The 21,967-nt window shown below is 47.0% G+C and overlaps 1 protein-coding gene and 1 long non-coding RNA gene across 2 annotated transcripts; one reads left to right on the top strand and one right to left on the bottom strand.

Annotated features, from left to right (window-relative positions):
* Window positions 1-3: 3 nt before the first annotated feature.
* Window positions 4-16,252, bottom strand: LOC119558310 (dynein heavy chain 6, axonemal). Its single transcript, XM_037871712.1, has 27 exons — window positions 15,380-16,252; window positions 14,590-14,854; window positions 14,389-14,533; window positions 13,976-14,326; window positions 13,825-13,920; window positions 13,638-13,768; window positions 13,005-13,579; window positions 12,517-12,927; window positions 12,069-12,459; window positions 11,631-11,907; window positions 10,676-11,290; window positions 10,155-10,607; window positions 9,011-9,834; window positions 8,364-8,958; window positions 8,141-8,290; window positions 6,842-8,081; window positions 6,592-6,771; window positions 6,255-6,521; window positions 6,014-6,199; window positions 5,602-5,951; window positions 5,403-5,544; window positions 4,314-5,317; window positions 4,076-4,256; window positions 3,263-4,014; window positions 1,089-2,157; window positions 493-963; window positions 4-390 (listed from the first exon to the last, which is right to left on the bottom strand). Exons 1-27 carry the CDS (start codon window positions 16,184-16,186, stop codon window positions 34-36), a joined length of 12,285 nt encoding a protein of 4,094 aa, XP_037727640.1. The 5' UTR covers window positions 16,187-16,252; the 3' UTR covers window positions 4-33.
* A 1,438-nt stretch (window positions 16,253-17,690) lies between these two features.
* Window positions 17,691-21,563, top strand: LOC119557338. Its single transcript, XR_005220068.1, has 3 exons — window positions 17,691-17,944; window positions 18,063-18,188; window positions 20,780-21,563. It is a non-coding gene; the product is annotated as an uncharacterized LOC119557338 (long non-coding RNA).
* Window positions 21,564-21,967: the final 404 nt, after the last annotated feature.

Below are 21,967 nucleotides of genomic sequence, written 5' to 3'. Positions count from 1 at the left end.
GAACTCGACATAGTCCCTAGAACCCTCTAGAGCCTAGCAAATGTTCTCCAGAACCGCAGATACCAGAGCCGTACCCCGCATGATCCAAAACTCGGGATCGTTGTTGCTGCGCAGGAGGACGGCCAAGATGAAGTTGGTCGAATGGCCCGTGGTGGAAAGGACGCCGGATCGCTGCTGGGTCTTGTAGAGCGGCGCCTCGTAGCGCACCATCGTCGAAACCTCCAGGCAGGGCTTGAACCGCACCACCGGCATCCGGCTGAAGAGCTCCCCGAAGTTGGCATCGCACAGTCCACCCTTGCTAAGGTCCCAGCGAGCCGCCTCGATGAAGATCCCGTGCACATTGATGATGGCATCGGTGCACTCCGGCAGGTTGCCATACAGCTTTTGGTCCTATAAACGATAGAAAACGTAAGTCTATTTAGAAAATGTTCCATCAAAGATATGTCATTCTATTAAATCATCTTATTTCATCTCATTTAGCCCTATACTCACATTCATATTGTTCATGTGCATCTCAAAGAAGTCCTGCTGCACCAGCTCCTTTTCAAACACATCGAAGTCAATCTTCAGTGAATCGATGGGCAGGATTCGTCGTCGGGCGTATGTCTGCAGGACGCCGGTGAGAAAGGATTGGGGGAAGAAGAATCCACTGATCCAATAGGAGCGCGGTGCTCCATTCTCCGCCCACTGCTGGATGAAGTCGATGCGTCGCTGGAAATCGGCTATATAGCTGGGCAGCGGCTTGATCGAGAGGAAACTCCGCTTGGCCCAGGATGCGGGCACCAGGTTGGACAGCAGCGCCTTGAACACGTTCTCCAGCTCCTCGGACATCACCACCAGGCCCTTGATGGCCTTGGCCAAGTTGATCATGCTGTCGTGGATGATGCCCAGTGCAATGTTAAAGCGATCGATCTCCTGCACCAGCACAATGGTCAGCGATGGCACCTGACCCTTGGAGTCCAGCTGGAAAGGGAGAAGATATAATCCTTAGAAGGGAGTTCGAAATGGACAGTAGTTATTAATGAAGCTCTTCTTATAGATGGAACCACCATTTCCTAGTTACTATGCATTGTTATAATAACACTCACCACCGATAGCGTGTCGTGGATGGGCTCCCGCTTGATCTTGGTGGCCAGGGCCTTCTGGATGCGTTGGATAGTCTGCTGGCAGATCTCGTTCTCCATGGCCTGTCCCTCGTCGGCGGCGGATCTCGGCTGGCCCAACAGCAGGGTGCTGATAAAGAAGGCCGTCTCCTTGGTCTGGAACACAATGTTGGCGTTCTGGTTCATGCCGAAAATCTCCGGATCCTCCAGGACCGGAAAACCTTGCACATAGGCCGAGTACTCAGCCAGCGTCTTCTTGCGCGGATCCCGATAGTAGCTATCCCCACGACAGTACTTGTAATCCGGCTGGATGATCCTTTTCGAGGAGAAGATTGTCAGGATGGTTCGCAGACAGCGCAGATCCCAGTAGTCCGTAACCCGGCCGCCCCAGGTGATGTCGCCGTTGATATAGAGTATGGCCTCCCAGGGTATATCGTCGAGCACTTCGCGATCGATAAAGAAGTCGAGGGTCTTAAGGCCGCACTCACGATCGCTCTCGCTGAACTCGTACGTAATGTTCCAGCCCAGGGGTCCGAACTTCCTCCGCTCCAGCAAAACGGCATGGAACATGCACAGGCCAAAGACAATGGCCCGCCAGTTGCCATTCTGGATGTGCTGCTCGAAGAAGTCCTGCTTCAGATCCGTCATAGCCCCGAACACATTCGCCTTGATGCCCTTGGGCGGTTCGTTGGTGATCTTCACCGAGTTCTGGAGCACACTGATCGGGAACGTCTGGATGGGCATCGAGGAGAGATACAGCCGGAAGTCGGGATGCGCCTTGGTGATGCCCAGCGTCAGATTGCGCACGATCGTCTCCAGCGTCTGCATAAACGAGGTGGCCAAGTGGCAGTTCTGCAGGAACACCCAGTGGCCCAGACGCAGGCTCTTGTCGATCAGGTTCTCTGCCAGCGGTCCCTGGCCCTGGCCCAGCGAAATGGAGTAGTACTTGTCGGTGAACTGCATCTGGGTGGTGAACTTCAGGAAGCCTGACATCGGATCCGAGCCGGTGGACAGCACAAAGATCAACGGCGTCACCGCAGAAGTGTCCAAATAGCTTTGTGGGATAGGAAAATATTATATAAATATTCTATTTCACTGATTTTTTATGGAGCAGATAAGATTCAGAATTTAGTCGCAGTTTTTTCGCAGTTTTTCAAACGTAGTTTAGCTAAATTAAGGCGTACAGCCAAAAAATCGACTGTTTTGAGCAGCTGGCTTCCAATGCTAACGATCCCCATCACTTTGAGGAAAATTTATTTTTTGACCGATTTTCGCATTTTTCATAGGGGGTTACACAGGTTTTTTTTAAAAAAAATTGAATAAATAAAAAATTGTCAGGTTTGAATGCCAATGGATTGAAAAGTAAACTACGAGTTCAATGAGGTATGACATTCCCTATTCAGACCTTTATTTGCAAGTTGGCAGCCGAAATACTGACTTTTTAGGGAGGAAAAATTAGACTCAGAAATTGGTCAAAAAGATACTCTATTTTTCGCAGTTTTTCAATCGTAGTTTAGCTAAATCAAGGCGTACAGCGAAAATACCGACTGTTTTGAGCAGCTGGCTTCCAATGCTAACGATCCTCATCACTTTTTGGAAAATTCATTTTTTGGCCAATTTTCTCATTTTTTGTAAGGGGTTACATCATCTATTTTTGCGAAAAATGGCAAAAATGAAGAATTTTCAGGTTTGAGTGCCAGTGGATTGCAATTTAAATAACGAGCTCAACGAGGTATGACATTCCTCGATCTGACGTTTATTTTCTTTGTAGCAGCCAAAAAACTGAATTTTTAGGGCGAAAATATGGGATTTCGATTTTAGTCAAAAATACGAGATTCAGATTTTAGTCAAAAATTCGATCCCCAACACTTTAAGGAAAATTTATTTTTTGACCAATTTTCGAATTTTTTATAAGGATTTTTGAGAAAAATGGTACAAAATTAAAGTTAGGGATGAAAAAGAGGTATCTATCCTTATTTCGCAAAATGTCGGCCAAAATACCATTTTAATTGATACGGTTCTGCTGCAGAAATCTTTTTCGACCAATTTAGGCAAAAGTTTCTGCAGAAGATTTTTAAAAAATATAAAAAACATATTTTCCTTAAAGAATAAGGCAGATCTGTAAGGATAGTAGTATAGTTTAGAGTATTATATCTTACACAGAGCTCAATTGGGTGCCGCCGGAGGCCTCGGTGAAGTACTTGCCCACGGTGGACTGGAGGTAGCAGACCACGTTGAGCAGGAATCGGGGCTTCCGGAAGGCGGCGATAAACATCAGCTTGTGGAAGACCCTTAGGCGATTGTTCCACTTGTCCGTGGGCGGCTGATTGTTCTGGGCAAAGTCGAAGACCTCCTTGTTCTCCTGCATCTGAATGAAGAATGGCTTGTCCAGTTCGTCGGTGAAACCGCCAAAGAAGCTCTTGAAGTTATCCTCCAGAAAGAGGCACGAGTCCCATTCGATCTGGCTCATCTTGATGTTGGCCGGCTGTTTCTTTGGCCGAATGTTGCCCACCGGTCCGCGGGTGAGGAAGAGGAACTCCTCCTCGGTGACGCGTCCCTCCTGCCGTTCCACCGACAGGGCCAGCAGGAAGCTAAAGATGATCTTGTGGTTTTCAAACAGACCCCTCGATATATTGTCGAAAATGGCCTTCAGTTCGTCCGTCATCAGGGTGGAAATGCGCACCTCCACGGTCTGCGTAGGATGCTCCAATCGCAGGACATTGCAGAAGACCTGGGTGAAGTACTTCAGGCTGTACTGGTACATGGGATCGATCTCGGCCAGACCTGCCACCACAAAATAGAGGATGGCTCCGCGGGAGGCCAGGATGCGATAGCGTTCTCGGGAGGCGGTTATGACCTTTTCCGTCTCCTCGGTATCAATCAGTCGGGCGGCAATGATTAGCGATGTTTCCTATGATATATAAAGAAATTGAAATCAAACGGATGTGAGTTCTCCGCTTTGAAGGACCCACCTTGGCATCATTGAGCGTCTCCACCAGCTCTTCGTCGTCCAGGATGTTGCCCTCGGAGTTGAAGAGCAACTTCAGCACCTTATCCTCCAGGGCCAGCAATTGCTGTTTGTCCGAATTGATCTTGACCACCAAATCGTTGCGCTGGATCTCCATGGCAGGCAGCTCGATGGCCACAATGTCTCTAGGGGAAAGGCTAAGTTCCAAAAATGCTAAACATACATTAAAGATTTCTACTCACGCCAGTAGCTGATCCTCCAGACCGCTCTCGGTGACCAGGAAGTTGACCAGGGTCACATTGATGCACACCTCGGGCAAATAATGAGGATTGGGCAGCTTGGTGGTCATGTACAGCTTAAAGTTGTCGTCGTAGTCGATCACCATGTCGCCCAGCTTCAAGTAGATGCGACCCTCGAAGCGGTACGTTTCCCGCTGAAGGATGGGCCTCAAACTGGGATCGATGGTCTCGTTGATCTCCTCCAGAAGCACCGGATATCCCTGTCGCACACTGTTCTCCAGCACCCGCATCATGGAGGCGTCGGTCATCTTGATCACCTGCAGATTGTTGGCCCGCTCCATATTGCGAATCCAGCGATTGGCCTGCTCCTGAGGATCGATCATGAGGGCCCAGCGCAGAGCTCTGGTGGCATAGATGCCATTCTCTATGGATATGTTGTCCTTGGGCAGGCCGTCCACGTTCCACTGGCGCATTTCATACGGATCGCCGAGGACTTTGAGCAGATTGAACTCGGGACTGGAGGGAATCTTGTGCTCCCGGCACTTGGTCACCCACAGGGCGCTCATGTCGCGTCGATATTCGTGAGAGAAGGCTCCCAAATAGGCGACACAGGCGGCGGCCACCAGGACATCGCCGGGCACACAGGCTAGGTCACCCGTCAAAGATTTCACCGTTTCCCGCCAGCGCACCTGTTCATCGGAAAGGGCAGAGGTCAAGCGACCCGCTCGATTGATCCGCCCATAGGTCAAATCCACATTGTCCTGGATCACTTGGAACTCGCGCTGCTTCTCCTCCAGGCTGTCCCGCAGTCCCTGGATCTTGGCCTCCACGGCAGCCAGCTCCTTCTGCTTCTGCCGCAGCACCGTCATCACCTCCTTGAGCTCCGCCTCGGCGGCCTCCTTTCGCTTGATCTTCGGCTCCACCACCTTGTACACCTTGGAGAACTTGTCCATGGATATCACCCACATGCTCATCGACTTGGCCACCTTGGAGACCTTCTCGAATTTCTATGGTTAAACGAGAAAATAAATGGTTAATCCAGGTATCTCCAGGTATTTCCAATCATTCGAATTATAAAAGTTTTATACTTACAGCCGGCACGAAATCCTTATGATCAATATATTTCTTGACCTTTTTCAGGGTATCCTCCTTCATGTGCTCCTTGTCGTACTCGAACAGCCGCTTGATGAAGTTAATGTCGGCCATAATTGCCTTGGCAGATGCCCAAGTGGGTCTGAAAAAGTGAAAATTAACGACCAAGGATACATTCATAATTAGGTAAACCACTCACTTGACCCCCAGCAGGATGCAAACGGCCTCCATGCAGAACTGCACCAGAGCCGGTGGCGTCGTAAAGGACTTCAGTTCATTGATGTCCGCCTTGGTCAGACCCTTGAGCGCCTCCTCTGCCTCGCGCAGGGCGGGCATGGCTATCTCCAGATCCTTGCCAGCATCTTCGGATATGGCCTGGGCCACTGCCGCCTTCTCCTTGGCATTCATCTCGTCCTCCAGCACACTCTGCTTCACGGCATCCGCCTGCTTGGTCTCCTTGGTCAGATTGTCCACCAGGGACTTCATCATGGCGGACTTCTCATCCAACTGGGGCACCATCACCTCCAGCTCTTTACCCATGACAGCAATCTGGAAAGGGTTTAGAACTTGGTCTAAGATCCTAGATGTATAGATGGATAGTCAGCACATACCACTTCATTGGTCTCCAGCAGCTTGTTCAGACCATTGGCAATTCGCTTTCGTTTGGCTATGATCTCCATGTTCTTGATCTTCAACAGATTCTGGTAGAGCTTCAGCAACTCCAGATAGCTACTGGGTGTGGTGTAGTAATGCCTCTTCATCTCCTTGTAGAACTTGATGGAGGCATCCTCAACGGTCTGGAAGGGATTAGTTTAAGATATGCAAACTTCCGCAAGAATCCCTCGAACTCACCTTGTGCATAAAGACCGTAGTGCTGGCCAGTGAGATGCGATCCTCCATTTTGGGAGCGATCTTCGTGAGCAATCCCAGGGCCACCGAATAGAGGGCCTCCGTTGGCCAGCTGGTGAACCAATCTATTGTGGTGCAGTTGACCAGCGAGGGGAACATGCGGCATCTGCGACGGAAGGCATCGCCCACTGGACTCATGGACATCACCACATGGAGATTATTGCGCACCCGGTTGATGAAGAACTTGTAGATGGCATCGCGAGTGCAGGGCTAAACAGGATATTAGAAATGATCATTCCAGTTAATATCATAAAATTTAGGGTGTTATTGGAGTACCCACATCATCTTTTCTGTTCTCATTACATGCATCGCGGGCCTCCAAGATGACCTTCTCGAACTCATCACCCTCGAATAGATTGGGCACTTCGCCGGAATTGAGAATGTTGTTGATATCCTCGAGGAACTCCTCCTCCACAATCTGGCTGTCGATCAATAGGAAGGTCACCGGTTGATTTTCGGTCTGTTGAATTCAAAATGCATCATTTTATTCGAATTATTCCCTCTATCCTATAACAATACTTAGTACTTACACCTGCGATGCGGTAGAGGACCCTGAGATCCTCGTGAAAGGCGTTGAGGTCGTAGTTCCGTCGCATCTCGATCTGCCAGCAGTTGTACTCGTTGACGTGGGATGCCAGCCGGGTGAGGGATTGCTTTCCCATTCCGGCCACGCCCACCAGTAACCCATTACCACGATCGCTCCGCAGAAGTCGCGCCAATCGAACCGTATGCTCCATGGCGTCCTGGAAGAGGATCAACTTCATCTGCTTACCCACCGCCACCGAGTTGTAGTCCGATATATAATCGTTGAGTACGCTCTCCAGTTTCCCATGATCCTTGATCTCATCGTAGATCCGCTCGTTCTTCGGCTTGCCAAAGACCATGAAGTCACCAAAGAGTATCGGCGGCTCGTCATCATTGATCACCGGTCGATTGAAGTGGTCCATGCACACGTCCTTCATCAGCGACTTGAACAGGTTCTTGTCGTCCTGGTTGATCAGCCGATCGTGGAAGACGCGAGTGGTCTCGTGGTAGAACAGCCGTAGGATCTGGTTCTCCTGGTTATAGTGCAGATTGCTCGCCTGCAGGATACCCTGGATGCACTTGGACAGATCGCGCAGATTGAAGATATAGTGCGATCGATCCGGTGTGGGCAGCATGACGTTGGCCACACGCATATAGACGTCCACGCAGGCATTCACCATGGGCTCCGAGAGAACCCTAACGGCCGAGGAGAAGGTCTGTAGGAATCCACGAAGGATGCCATTGAAGATCTGGGTGAGGGTCTCCTCATTCGGCTTTGGCAGCGAGAACAGGGCAAAGTGACGAACGAAGCGCGGAGTCAGAGGATTGCGGCCTCCACCTGGCGGAGCACAGGCACAGCCCAGAACCACGTCCAGGATCTCCTTCCAATAGAGCTTTTCCCGGTCGTAGAAGCCCTTGAAGTCCAGGAACTGGCGCAACAACTCAATGGCCGGCGAAGCTCCGTAGGTGTCCAGCTTGGGCATATTCACGTCGTCAATAAACACGATCACCGTCTTGCCCACCGGAGCACCCAGCTGGGTCTTCTTGCGCTTCTCCAGCGGCCCCTCGATCATCTCCTGGGTGCGGCTGCTGCTCGTCTGGGCGGAGAAGTTGAGGATCACCGGGATGACACGGCCCTCGGACAGGCGTTTCATGCAACTGATGGCCAAAACCGTTTTGCCCACTCCCGTGTCTCCAGTTACCATGACGGGCATGCCCCGTTTAAACAGAAGATCAGAGACATAGCTGGAGGGGATCGGGATAGAAGAACTAGTACTGCTAAATGGAGAATGAAGAATGCGTACCCATATTTGGTGGTGTCCACAGTGGGCACCTGCATGTCGTAGTACGAGGTTTCCGGGTCGAAGGAAAACTTGGACATGATGTCCAGCCAGCTGCCCCAGTCCATTTTCTCCAGGTCGATGCGATAGTTCCACATGGGGTAGTTGGGTAGGCTGTTGGGTTGTAAGCGGATATAATATAATATATACAATTTATGAAATATAGAAGTATATATATATACCCCACCTCATATTCGGATGCTGTGCAATGGCCCTGCTCCACTGCTCCTCGAAGGACACCTTCTCCGCATCCTTGAGGTTCGAGGCAATGGCCCAGAGCACCGCCCAGGCAAAGATCTTCGTGAGCAGCTCCTTGGCCTTCTCCTCATTCAGGGCCGACCACTTGACCGCCTCCAGCTGCGAGGAGATCAGCTCACAGCACAGTCGCACCTTGGAGCCGAGCACCTGGTGGATGGTGTACACCGCTCGCTTCCGTTCGATCTTCAGCGCCTTGTCGAAGTAGCCCACGAAGAGCTGGTAAAAGAACTCGGCCAGCGGAGCGGGCAGTTTGTGGCTCATGTCCACCTCCCGCCAGGTGTCGACCAGTGGTATCCAGCCAAGATCGCCGGGATCCACATAGACCATGCCGCAACGGGAAACGGTGGCCGGCGAGGCCTGCAACAGGTCCTGCACCTCGAAGAGCATGTGAATCCAGGCGGTCAGCTTGATGCGCTCCGAGTTGGCCAGGCACAGCATCTTATTGTCGTCCAGCACCGTGTTCAAGTTCTCAATCCACACCGCATCCACGGGTCCATCGCACATGATCCACTGATGGATTTCATCTAAGAAAGAAAGATTATCTATGGAACCTCCCTGTAGTATGGATGGTTTTACCTTCTATGGTGGTGGCTGTTCGCACCGCCAATCCCAGTAGACCATCCTGCCACTCCAGCGTCTTGAGATCCACATAGCCGTACAGCTCGTTCATGGTCACCGCCTTGGGATTCATTGTCTGGATCACCACGGGCCGGAAGTTTGGGTCCTGCACCTCGTTCTCGAAGAGATGCGAGAGGGCAAACTCCAGAGCGTGCAGCACTATGGACTTACCGCCTCCAGTTGGACCCACCAGCATTACGCCCCAGCGGACGCACATGGTCTCGTAGAGCTGCAGGCACTTACGGATGGTTGTCGGCACCGCCTGGAGATTCTTTTGCCGCAATCCCAGCCGCAAGCTGGCCTCCAGATGCGGATGCTGTGAGTCCGGCAGCTCCACGCCGGGAAACAGATCGCTAAGGATGCCGCGAAACAGGACCGCATCATCCGCCAAGAACTTGGGTATATTTGAGTCCCTCAGGGCGGCAATCAAAGTGATATCCTCTCGCTGATTGGGTGAGGCTCTCTTCAGAGCTCCTGCCATCACCAGGACAGATTTCACTGCCCTCATGCCGAAATCGTAGTGATTCTGTTGGCTAAGTTGCTGGCTGCACAGCTGGTACATCTGCACCATCTTGCGGGCCAGGATCTTGGGATCCTCAAAGCCCTCCGAGTACAGGATGACCTCCGAGATGAGGGCGTAGTCGGGCACCATCATGGAGATGGGTCGGAACAGGGCCTTCAAATTGTCGGGCAGCTCGGTACGACCCGCGTAGCCGGGATTCATGGTGATAAACACGCAGCAGGAGCGATTGATCTTGATCTCCCGACCCTCGAAGATGAAGCTGTGGAAGAAAATCAGTGTAAGGATGGCTTTCTAATAACAATACAAACAAATTGATAAGATATAATGATCATTTTGACTAGATTTAGTATAAGTTCTATCTAGTTAAGACAAGTGGAATATCACTTTGATCCCATCTTGCTTTTTGTTCTCTTTTTCTGTTTCGAAGAGTTTCAAATACTGCTGTCTAGCTCTCACCCAGAGTAATTTCTCTCTATTTCGACTTAAGGGAATTTGTAAAGAGAGAAAACTTATACTAGATACATTTAACATGCTAATATTAAATTGAATGTAATATATGTTATTGTTCTGTAAACCCACCGCTTGACCCTCATGGCCTTGGCCGTTCGAATGGTGATCAGCTGCTGGGCAATCACGGACAGCACCTCGATGTCAATTCGGTTGAACTCGTCGAAGCAGCACCAGGCACCGCACTGGGCCAATCCCGAAAAGAAGCGCCCCATCATCTTGTAATCGAGACCATCCGAGCAATTGAAGACGACACACTGTTTGGCCAAAGCCTTGGCCAGATCCTTGGTGGTCTCGGTTTTGCCCGTTCCGGCTGGTCCCGCTGGTGCTCCGCCCAGGTCCATCTGGAAGGCACCCATCAGGCAGAGATAGCAGCGATCTGTGAGAGGAGTGAGCACCAGGACACCACCGGCACCCAGGTACTCGTAGTAGTAGGGAATATTCGCGGCTGCCATGCGGGAGTAGACCGTTTCCGTCTCGTCGGCCCAGTAGAATCGCAGCATCTTCAGCCAGTTGAAATCGGTTCTGGAGTGGATCAGGATAAAGGATCATCATTCAGAGGTCCTAATCCTTAATCCTTACATTTAACTTACGGCTTGCAGACCTCCTTTTCGATCAGCATCCTCACCGAATCCTTGGCATGCACATCGATGGTGATCAGGGCGCAAAGGATCTTGCGCAGCAGTGAGCTTATGCTTTTCCTAGTCAGCGCCGCCAGGGCGCCCAGATCCTTAAGGCACTTGATCTCGAACTTGGCCATCTTCTCCAGAATATTCAGTGGATTGCGCTCCTTGCCCTCGTAGATGCGATGAATGTCGGCAGCCCACTGCACTTGGGAGACGGTGAGCACCACCTGGTTGGGATGGTCCTGGAACCAGTCCTCGCGCTCCTTGGCCGGATAGCACTGGTACCCGAATCGCATGTACCGCTTGCCGGACACAAACATGGCTTCCTCCACCTTGCTGAGCCACTCCTCCACGGCCCCGCGTGCCTTCAATCCCTTGCCAAACTGCAGTTTCTCCCCCTCGGGCGACAGGAAGGCCACGATGTCGTTGGTGGCCACCATCTTGCCATCGCCGCCCTCCTTGGATCCGAACTCCAGGCGGTAGATGGCGTCGAAGCACTTGCGCAGATGCGGCTGCACGGCCTGGGGAATTCGCGTTTGCGCCAGGATCTCCAGCAGCTCGTCGTTGGACAGGAAGTAGAACCTATAGGAAAGTAACAAAAAACATAAAAAACCCGGAAATTACTATCATAGAACTTAGGATAGTTGATAAAAGTATATATAATATGTATAACATGTGTATAATAATAATTTTCTCTTATTTAGTTAAAAATTCTAGGTCATATCTAAAGGGATATAATTAAAGATAACACATTTTTTAACTTTAACTATTATTAACAATTTTAAAAACGAAGAAACCTTGTGAAGATATTTTTTGATAATATTAAAAATTATACCTCATGATAGGTATTATTATTATAAAATATTTTTAAACGTTAACCATACCTACTTATTAATATATATATATATAGATAAATTCTTACCTGGGGAACACCACCCGCTTCACCTCCAAATAGGCCTCCAATCCGCGCGATATGAGATCCAGCAACCGATTGTTCTCCAACAGCACCTTGTACACGTCCACACTGGACATGGTGGGCAGGGCCAGGGACACCTTCTTCGCCTGGCGAACCGTCTCCTTGAAGCTCTTGTCCACCGTGAAGAACATCTTGGCCTCTTGGGGCAGCTGTCGCTGGATGTCCGCCGAGGCGAAGATGGCCTCCAGGTAAATCCAAGCACCCTGGCAGTCCATCCAACTTTCTGTAAGCAAAATCATAAAAATAACAATCTTATTTATAGGAAATGATACCTTTTTGGGATCCTTAATTCTACAAAAGTTTAATCCACTTTAAAATAAATGTATTATTGGGGATTGCTGTACAAGAAGTGCCGTATCGTATATGACATATGAAACCACTCACCGAAGGTCTTGCTAAACTGTTCCATGGCATTGATCCACTCGTCCACCTTGCCCTTGATGGGTCCCACAAACTTGGAGGCGGCTATGGTGTTGATATTCACATTGGAATCGTCCAGGACGGCTTGCAACTCCTCGGTGCCGGCCAGGATGAAGATGTCCTTGGCGTCGTGGTGCGGGACAATGGTCAGCTCCGTCTCCTTCCAGGTGGTCTCGATGGCCTTCAGCATATTCTCCAGCTGCACCTCGCCGGTGGCCTGCGAGGATATCTGCATCAGGGCCTCACCGATGGCGACATCATCGAATGCATGGACATCCTCGTACGTTTGGATGATGATGTCCTTCTCCTGGAAGAACTTGCGATTCAGCAGATCCTCGATCTCAGCCCAGTGACGCTAGGATGGAATTTTGTTGAATATTATATCTGTAACTATTTAATTGCCACATCTTACCGCTCGCAAGTTGGGATTACGCAGGTAACCAATAACGGGAAGCTTCTCCTTGAAGGCTTCTGCGGATTTATGGAGCACGGGGACAATGTTGTTCTCTGGGAGATACTTCTGGAACTGCAGGCAGTTCTTGATCGTCTTGGCATTAAGATCTACCAAATCTGCCACCGCCAGGGTGTTGAAGTCGGCCACAATCCACTCGGCCAGCGATTCCTCCCAGTCGGTCCAAGTGCGATAGAGATTCTGGCGCATCCGTATGTCATAAAAGCCGCTGGCCATTTCCTCGTACATGGTCAAGTCGATCTGGAACTCCTTCTGGTAGCCCAGGAATTCGTCGGCTCTCTCGCGGCATTTATTCAGGTGCTCCAGCATGGCGTCCAGTTTATTAGTGACTGACAAACGGTTGGAATTGGCCTGGAAAATATCAGTTTAACAGGAAAGTATATCTATAAGTTCAAAAAATATTATTATATTTCTCATAGAGAACCCACATCCAGAAGCCAGGGCTGCATAGCTTCGATGGCCACCTCGTGAATCTCCTCCTTGAGCGCCGCTATATCATCCTGCATGGCGTCCTCCAGCCGATTGATAAAGTCCTGCCGCTTCTCCCTGATCTCCTCCAGCGTCTCCCGCGTTCTATTCAAATAGTCCTCGGTGTCCATGTAGTCCTCCTTGGATTCGTCATCGATGGGTATGCCAAAGTCCTTGATAATCAGCAGGAGATCGTGCACATAGTCGATGCCGTTGAATATCTCGTCCAGTTCCGAGGAGCACTTGTCCAGGAATCGGATGTGGGCCACAATCTCCAGCGTTTCGTGTGGCTCGTAGCAGATCCTGCCGTAGAAATCCTGGGCCTCTTCGTAAAGCCTTGTTGTCTCCTCCTCCGCCAACTTGGGCAGATATGTGGCCAGAATATTCTGAAGTCGGGAGCAAACTGGCGTCACCGTATCCTTAAAGTTCGTCTGATTGAGCTTCAGTAGTCCCAGAAACACAAACTCCAAGATTCCATCCAAAGCTCTCACATTATTGCAATATCTATCGCAGTATGCTCGAAGTATCTGAAGATCTGAAAGTGACATGGTTTAGGTATCGTGGTATTATATTATATTTTATATTTCCTATACCTCTCTCTGTGTTAAGAACCGTGGGATCTGTACTGTTGTCTATCTCGAAGTTCTCTCGGATTTTGGTGAACCTCTGCGTATAAAGACGAGCCCTTTCATAAGCTTTGCGGATCAGAACGAACATGTTTTTGCTGATAAAAAAAATGGCATGGTGAAAATAATAAAATTATAGGATAAATATACTAACCGATTATACTGAAATCTGTGATCAGCGCGCAATAGATAATGCAAGTCGGGAGCGCCCTCGTATAGCACCTCCTCCTGACGTCCCATAATCGAGGGCCTAGAAAAATGTTGTATAATGTACCTATAAAAACTAGAAAAACAAGGTCACTTACTGGGTGTACTGAGTGAAGAAGGGATCTGTGGTGAATGGATGGATCTCAAGGACCGTCTCCAGTATAAGACCTGTGATGCGCTGGAAGATAATCTTGATCACATCCTCCGAGGGCTCCACATCGATGCGATCGGGCAGCAGACGCAGCATGGCCAGAAAGAAGGGACTCTGCGGCTTGTCCGCCGGTCGCTGCTTCTCGATCCGCTTGTCCACCCGGTCATGTCGGTTGATGTCCGCCTCCGAGGGACCCACTTCGTCGTGCAGCTCGAAGGCACTGGCCAGATCAGCGAAACTCTTGATCGTGATGCGGTACAGCATTTGGTAGACCATCATGTCGCAGTAGGTGAGGAAACTAATCGAAAGTGAGAGTTCGGTATTGGTATAAGATCAAAATGGGACATTAGATCAACCTACTTGGTCAGAGTCTTGCAGAAGGCCCGCTTTCGTGCCCGATCCATAAAGCTGTGCGCCTCTCGCATTTTCTTCAGCGACGGATAGTAGTTGACCTCGTCATCGGGATAGAAACCACGTGCTTGGATGGCATCCGTGCAGGCTCGAACTTTGTTTTTGGGGATTAAGAAAGGCACCTTTAGATGGAATTCAAGAACTACTCACATATTGTCTTGCTAATAAACTCGCGAAAATCGGTAAAGATCTTGTGCAGCTGTTCGTAGATGCGCATGTGCGTTTCCAGGAAGTAGAATGGATGCCAGTTCTCGATGTTGGAGATATTGATAAAATTCAGTCGCTGCATCTGGACAATGTCGCTGCGCATGCGCAGAATCGCCTTGGCCAGCTGGGGAATCACGATGAAGAGGTTGTTCTGCAGATAGTCGCGGGCCTCGTTCAGCTTTCGCCACTTGATCGTCTTTTCCCACACCTGAAAGTCAAAATTATAGAGATGTTAAAAATATTATGGCTGAAAATAAATAAATTAAGAGCTTATAATCAAGATTTTTATACTTTCGATATGGAATAAAACTAAAAATCAAAATCCCATACCTTAAAGTCAAAATTATAGAAATGTTAAAAATATTATGGCTGAAAATAAATGAATTAAGAGCTTATAATCAAGATTTTTAAACTTTTCGATAAGAAATAAAACTAAAAATCAATTTTTCAATAAAAAGATCTAAAACTATTAATTCATTCTTGAACTAAATATGATATATACTATCAAAAAAAGTTATTAAATTCTTAAAACCATTCCATACTTAGGTTAATATCTAAAAATATGAATAAATTATGAAACTTATATTCCATGTTTTAGAGAATTTTTAAGAATAAATACCTATATCTTTAATTATTATGGAATTTTTGAGCTTAATATCCCACATCCAGATGGAAACCCCTATTCCTAAGCTTCATAATATACCTCGTTGTATTACTTTTTCTCAAACCCTACCTTAAACCCCTTCCACAGCCGGAAGATGGAGAAGGAGCGTATCTGGATGATGCTGAGGAACTGCTCGAACTCCTGCTGCCACTGGTCGAGGGGCGTGAAGAAGTTTTCGGAGCAGTGCCAGAAGGTGACCCCGTGGCGGGTGACGGTGTAGAAGGGTTCGTAGGTGTTCAGGTCCTTGTACTCCACCAGCCGCAGGCTATAAGGAGTGAAGTACTCGCTGTCATGGGGCAGCATGTAGTCCATGTAGACAAAGGAGTCGTCCGGCATAGCCCGCATCCTGTTGATAATCAGATTCAGGTCGGGAATGAGCGAGGCCCCAGTGGTGATTTTCGTGGTGCTGGCAGTTCGGGACTTGGCGCCGCCCGCCGAGGTGACCGACTTGGTCATGGAGAAGTTCAGCCGGTATTTGGATACCTTCTTGTGTCGCCCGCCGCTGTGGTGTCCATGGTGGCCATGATGTCCCGCCGGCGTCTTCTTGGCACTGCCCTCCGGGGCACCCGTGCTGCTGCCATCGTTGGCATCGCTGGCGCGATCCGTGAAGCCGGTGCCATCGCTACCAAGTCGGTCCATGGAGTAGCCACTCGGGCGATCATCGGCAGTCAGCCGCTTTTGGCTGGCATCGTAGTGATCCCCGTCTCCTGCCGACTGTCTTTTCATCCTTCCACTCCACTCCTCGTCTTCATTATCCTCCTCATCGCTGCCCTTGACCTTGGTCTTCAGCTCATTATCCCGATCCTTGGCCCGATCCTTGCCCAGATTCTTGTCCTTGACCCTGCCCTTGACCTTGGGTAGCAGCTGTCTGGACATTCCGGTTAACGGGCGAGAGAAAGTCCGGCTGTATGTGGATAGGTTTTGATCGGTTTCGCACCGACTGACAGCAGTTGGTTGCTCGGGATTGTTTTTCCGTCGCCATGTCTACTGTTGCCAGCCAGTTTTTAAATAATAAGTTTGTTTATTAGCAGCCTTTATCATACCCTTTCATGTTTATATGGAAATAAAAAATAAAAATATTAAAAATACATATATTATGCGTTTCATATTTAAAGTTTCTGTTTATTTGCATATTTTACAATATGATTATAAGAACAAAATATATAAGATTTTAGTTAATTGTTTTTTACCATCTTACAAATGTTTTAAAGCAAATAATCTATATAGACATTTTATTAATCAGAACTAAATAGCTAATATCCCAGTTAAAAAACTCACCTCTTTCAGGACTTTTAGCCACAAACTTTAGTATAAATGGTCGGCTTTAAGCTTTTTGAGTGAGCTTTACCAAGACTTAAAGCCAAGATTTCCATTGGACGTTAATGTTTTAAATTTAATAAATAGTTCTAAACTTTCTTTTATCATATTTTCCCAAACTTATAAAGTTCAATTAAAAATATTGCCTTTTTTGATATTTTTAAAAAAGTTTCTTGGATCTAATGGCCAAAATAAGACCGAATACATTTAGGTTTAAAACATCGAAAAACCTAACTGAAGAAAATCATTTATATTTCTATTACATCGTTTTTTACTATCAAAATTTAAATTTAAACTACTTTTTTGTTGTTCTTACGTTTATAAATTAGGTACGCAGGGTAAACCTTTAATATTATACGGATATTATAAACTGAAAATAGTTTTAAGGCCAGTAGAATATTTTTTTTTAAATGTATGGATATGTTTATGATTTAAAAACTTTGAGTTCAAAAATGAAGTGCTTCTGCTTAAAAATTGCATTTTTTTTTAATAAAACTTAAAATAAATTAGTTTTTAAAAGAATTTTAGTTTATTATCCTTTTAACGGTCATAATCCTACTGGAGCTTTTCCTGGAAAAGCTTTGGCATGTGGAAGAGTGGAATTTCGAAAATCTGCTGCATTCCGCTGCGGTGGTTGCGTCGCTCCAAGCTGGCTTGGCCTGGCCCACTTTCCACCCGCCAGTTGGCTTTCCACTTTTCCGGACCGGCAAAAAAACAAAAAAAAAAAGAAAGCCAAGGGGGGGGGGGGGGGGGAGCGGCGATTGTTGCGCCTGCCCACCGCCTGCTGCTGCCTGCCTGCCTGACCTTCAAAGCTGCGGCGCAGAGCTTTTTCGACATCGAATCCAAAGTGAATTACAATCGAAAAGAAAGGCAAGGTGAAAGCATAGAGGCATCTCTCTTGCGACGCCGACGTCGCCGAGGGCAGCGCAGCAACGTCTGCGTCGGCGGCTGCAGTCGGTTTTGGTTTTTGGGATTCGTTTCGGAATTCGGAATTCGGAAAAAGCGCGTTCGGATATTCGGACACGATGATATTCGGGCCGCTGCGATTCTGGGTTCCGCACATCAGAGTCTCCAGCGCCTAGTCGTTGGGTATACGGCGCGATGTACAGAGCCGCGACACGCGACACGCAACTAGCAGCAGCAGCAGCAGCAGCAGCAGCACAAGTTGTGGCAGCAACACCACCAGCAGCAGCAGCAGCAGCAGCAACACTTGCAACACCAGCAACACTTGCAGCAGCAGCAGCAGCAACACTAGCAACCGCAACAGCAACAGCAGCCGGAAGACCAAACGACCATTGAGCCGCCCTTTTAAGCCGTGTTAGTAGACCGTCGTCGTCGTCGTGGTTGAAACCGTCGAGCAAATATACCAAAAAAAATCCGCTAAAACCGTCGCAGCCTCCTACGAATTCTTCTATTTTTTTACATTTTTTTCCAGTGCTCGCGACGCGAAAAAAAAAATTATTTAAAATCTAACCTAATCTGAAAAAAGAAAGAAATCTTTCTCTCTCTCTAACTCCAACAAAACTAAAAATCTTTTCGACTTACCAGCATACTTTTTGAGGTAGGTGTTTCTTGGGCCCCTCGATCATAATATTATTCGCCATTCTTGCTTTTATTAATATTTAAAGAATCATCAAATTGTTGTGACGTAAATACTAAGCCAAAAAGTCGCAGATTTTTTTGTTCTATTTTTTGTTTTTGTTTTTTTTTTGAATCTCTGTATATATTTTGCGCGTCGCGTCGCATCGTTAAAAACGATTTTCATATTCATAACATTGCAGGTCGACTGTAATACATAATTTTGATTTTTCCTCTGATATTCTCGTATAATTTGTTCTTTAATGGTTCTCACATGTGTGTGCGATGTTTCTGGCGATCCATTGAGTAGGAATATTTTCCCTTTTTGCGCACCGCCATTGGAAATGTCCTTGAACATTTTCCCCAGAACATGTGTGTGTGTGTGCGTGGGGCTGAGCATCAGTCAAGTGGGCCTGCTTTTTCCCTAATACCCTGCCGCCCATTCAAATGTTTAATAAAAAACCCCACCAAAAAAAAAATGAGAAGGAAATTAACAAACAAATGAGGAGAGATGCAAAGAAGCCAAGTTAAACGAATTCAAACGGCAAAAAGAAGCCAGGGGAAAGTTCAAACTTTCAGACCATCCCCCGAATCTCCAGCCCCTTGCATTTTGGGTGGGCGGCTGCAGTACCGCTCCCCCGCGCCCCCTTAATTTCCACGCCCCCCCAGTACACAGATAAAAATAGCCACCATTTCAATGTCATATTTAATGCACGGATGATCTTAGATTTTTTTTAAAGCTGTATCAACATTATATTTTAATTAAATAACGTATACACTCGCTTTAAAATAATAATGTTTAACCTAGTTATAAATTTGTTATATTCCAGTGTTTTTGAAATGTATTTTAAAATAAAGTAATATTATAATCTCTATTACTTCTGTTGCAAGAAATTAAAGAAGAAAACAAAGTAGTCTGTCATATAAGCTAACATCTTTTACAAGTACCTTAGGTTTTAAAAGATGATAGGTTTTGATAAGATGACGCCTTTAAATGTATATATTGCTATTACTTTTGAGGACTACAGAATGTCATTATAAAAATAATAATCAATTACTTCTTATAAGCTTGCATAGAAAAATTCAGATTTTCTCGAAAAAGGACCGCTAAAAGCTGAAAAATTTCACCTTTTTGAGTGGAATAAATTCCAAGCTAGGCCTCATATTTTTCTCTCTCTGCATTAGGGCAACCCTCTGCCATTAGCGAAGCGAAACGAACTGAAATGAAATGAAATAAAACTACAAAAGACAAAGTCAAGTCGCGGAGCATTTTTGGCCTGCGGGCTGCCGGAGCACAGGAATTCACTTAAATTGCGAAGAATGCGAATTTGGTTAAAGACCCAGCGAGTGAGATGGCTATAGCCGGAGGAAAGGAGACAGCACTCCCCAGTTTCCCACCCCTCCCCCAACTTAACCCCCCTAAATGTGCAAAATTTTGCACGCCCCGTCAGCATTGGAGCTGAGAAGCGGAAAAGTCAGGGAAGGCGGCATAAAAAGGGGCCGAAAAGGGGGTTGGCCAAAGGCCAGGTGAGAGGAAATCGGAAAGGGGGGGCCAAATGGGGGTGAAAAGGGGGCCGAAAAGGGGGCCGAAAAGGGGGCCGAAAAGGAGGCGGTGCTGACAGCATCTCAGACCCTCGAGGGAACAAGGCGAATTCTTTATCAAAATGTATGACAAGTTTAAAAAGCCTTGCGGAGAACATCAACAAAATGAAGGTGGATGGGTAAAAAAAATAGGGGAAGGGGGGCTCAAGACGGTGGTTGGTAAGCCAATATGCGAAAGGATGAAAGATAAAGTAATATTACGCCAAGGTACTTGCTTTCTTTTAAGCTTTAAGCCAAATAAATCAGGTTGCGAAAGTTGGGTCAAATTGGGCCATGGAGTCATAATATATCATCAGGTTTTCCAGCACAAAGGGCATACCAAAAACTTTACAAGATTGCGGAAATTCCGTGTTCCTATTTGATCTTGGGTTTGCTGAATTTAATTAGTTTCCTTCAAGGGTTCCCTGAAATATTCTGGAAATATAAAGATTATTTTTAGTAATATAGGAAAGTTAAACTCTTAGAAAGGTTTTACTTTAAAGTATATAGAGGAACTGAAAAACAGTTTATTTCTATTAAAGCTAATTCATTTAAAACCGCCACACTTTTTTGTTGTGTGTATTAAAATGATGAAGAGACTGACCTAATTTAAGCTCAAGTCCAAGAGCCTCTTGATTAACGCCAGATATCATTTGATTACTGGATTAAGTAAGCGACCTCATTAGGCCAACGGCACTCGATCGATAGCCCACTTTAAAGTCCTGAAACGCACTGTACCCGGACTGTGAGGAAAAAAATGGAGAAGAGCAGGCCTGCAAACAAGGTTTATTTGGCCAACCCCAATCCCATCGGCCGTTTGTGCAAACACTTCATCCATCACCCACGCACACTTACTCACACACACACACACACACACACACTCGCACACACGCACACACGCAAAACCAACGACCATAATTTGTTGCAAATTTATTGAAAAGCCATAAAAGAATTTCCGTTTCCTTTTTGCCCTTCGGTTTCCCACGATTGCAGGCGGAAAACGACACGAATCACACCCCTAATACAGCGCCAAATGAGCTGGAAATGTCCAAGTGGCCGGTGGCGATGGTGATGATGATGATGGTGGTTTTGGATGGGCCATCGAGGAAGCAACAACGGTGGCAAATAAGCCAAATTAACGAGATCCCGGATCCCAAAGGCAGGAGGCACATCTCACTGGCAGCCGAGGAACAATGCCCTGAAAGAAAGCCATTCAAATCGCCCAAGTAATCGGCAAATAATCGAGAGAAGTCGCTTCGTTTTCGTTGAGGTTTTCGTTTCTTGCGAAATTTCGGTTTCGGTTTCGCGAGTGCTATCTTACCACTTCCGTTTCCGCTTTCGTGTATGTGTGTGCCGACTCCAGTTTCTGTGTCTTGGTGTGAGAGCAGTTGGCCAGATATATCTATCTTTATTTTTTTTGTTTTTTTTTTTCACCAAACCCCTAACGCCAAAAGTTAAAGTTCTGAAAACTAAACTAAAGAGTCGAGATTAAAAATGCAAATTAGGCCGGATAAATGAGGACTGAGTGTTGCGGTCGAGGGCAGTTCCAGTTCCAGGTCCAGTTCCAGTCGCAGGACCCTTCTCGCTGGCCTACACTGTGCATCGTGAGTGGGACTCGAGTCGCAGCCATTCTCGCTCTCCCCCGCCCTCTGTCCTTCGCCCCCAGCATTCTCGAAGCCAACTACGGATATTAATAGCTCTAGTTCTAATTGCAAGCAAATATCAATAGCAATCTACGATTCAATAATAATACAATACATATTCGAAGCATAACTACCAGCTCAGCCAGCACACGGGAAAGCAATAAGGTGAGTTCATTTAATAATACAAGTTTTGAAAAAAGTCTATCTAGGGTTAAAACAAGGCTATAGATATAAACAAATATCTCTTAGGATTTTAGATCGTTTGTAAAAATGTTTAACTATAAGCTGTACATCGTAGCATACTTTTTTTTTTAAACCTGCTTAGGAGGTTTCGAATCTCTTGAAACTTGCTTAGAAACACTAAATGATAAAAGCAATTTGAAGATATTATTTTTAATAACAAACTGGGCTTTACTAGCTTCCCTTTATAAGTTCCTTAAATACCTATTGGATAAAAAGTTTAAGGATTCAGTGGAAAATATCTTTAAAAAAGTAAAAACATCTTTGGCATCCTTCTTCTGTGACACATAATTGCGAA

This window comes from Drosophila subpulchrella, chromosome X (genome assembly GCF_014743375.2).
Source record: "Drosophila subpulchrella strain 33 F10 #4 breed RU33 chromosome X, RU_Dsub_v1.1 Primary Assembly, whole genome shotgun sequence".
Taxonomy (NCBI): domain Eukaryota; kingdom Metazoa; phylum Arthropoda; class Insecta; order Diptera; family Drosophilidae; genus Drosophila; species Drosophila subpulchrella.
Note: the sequence above shows the minus strand (reverse complement) of the source record. Positions and strands in the feature narration are given on the sequence as shown.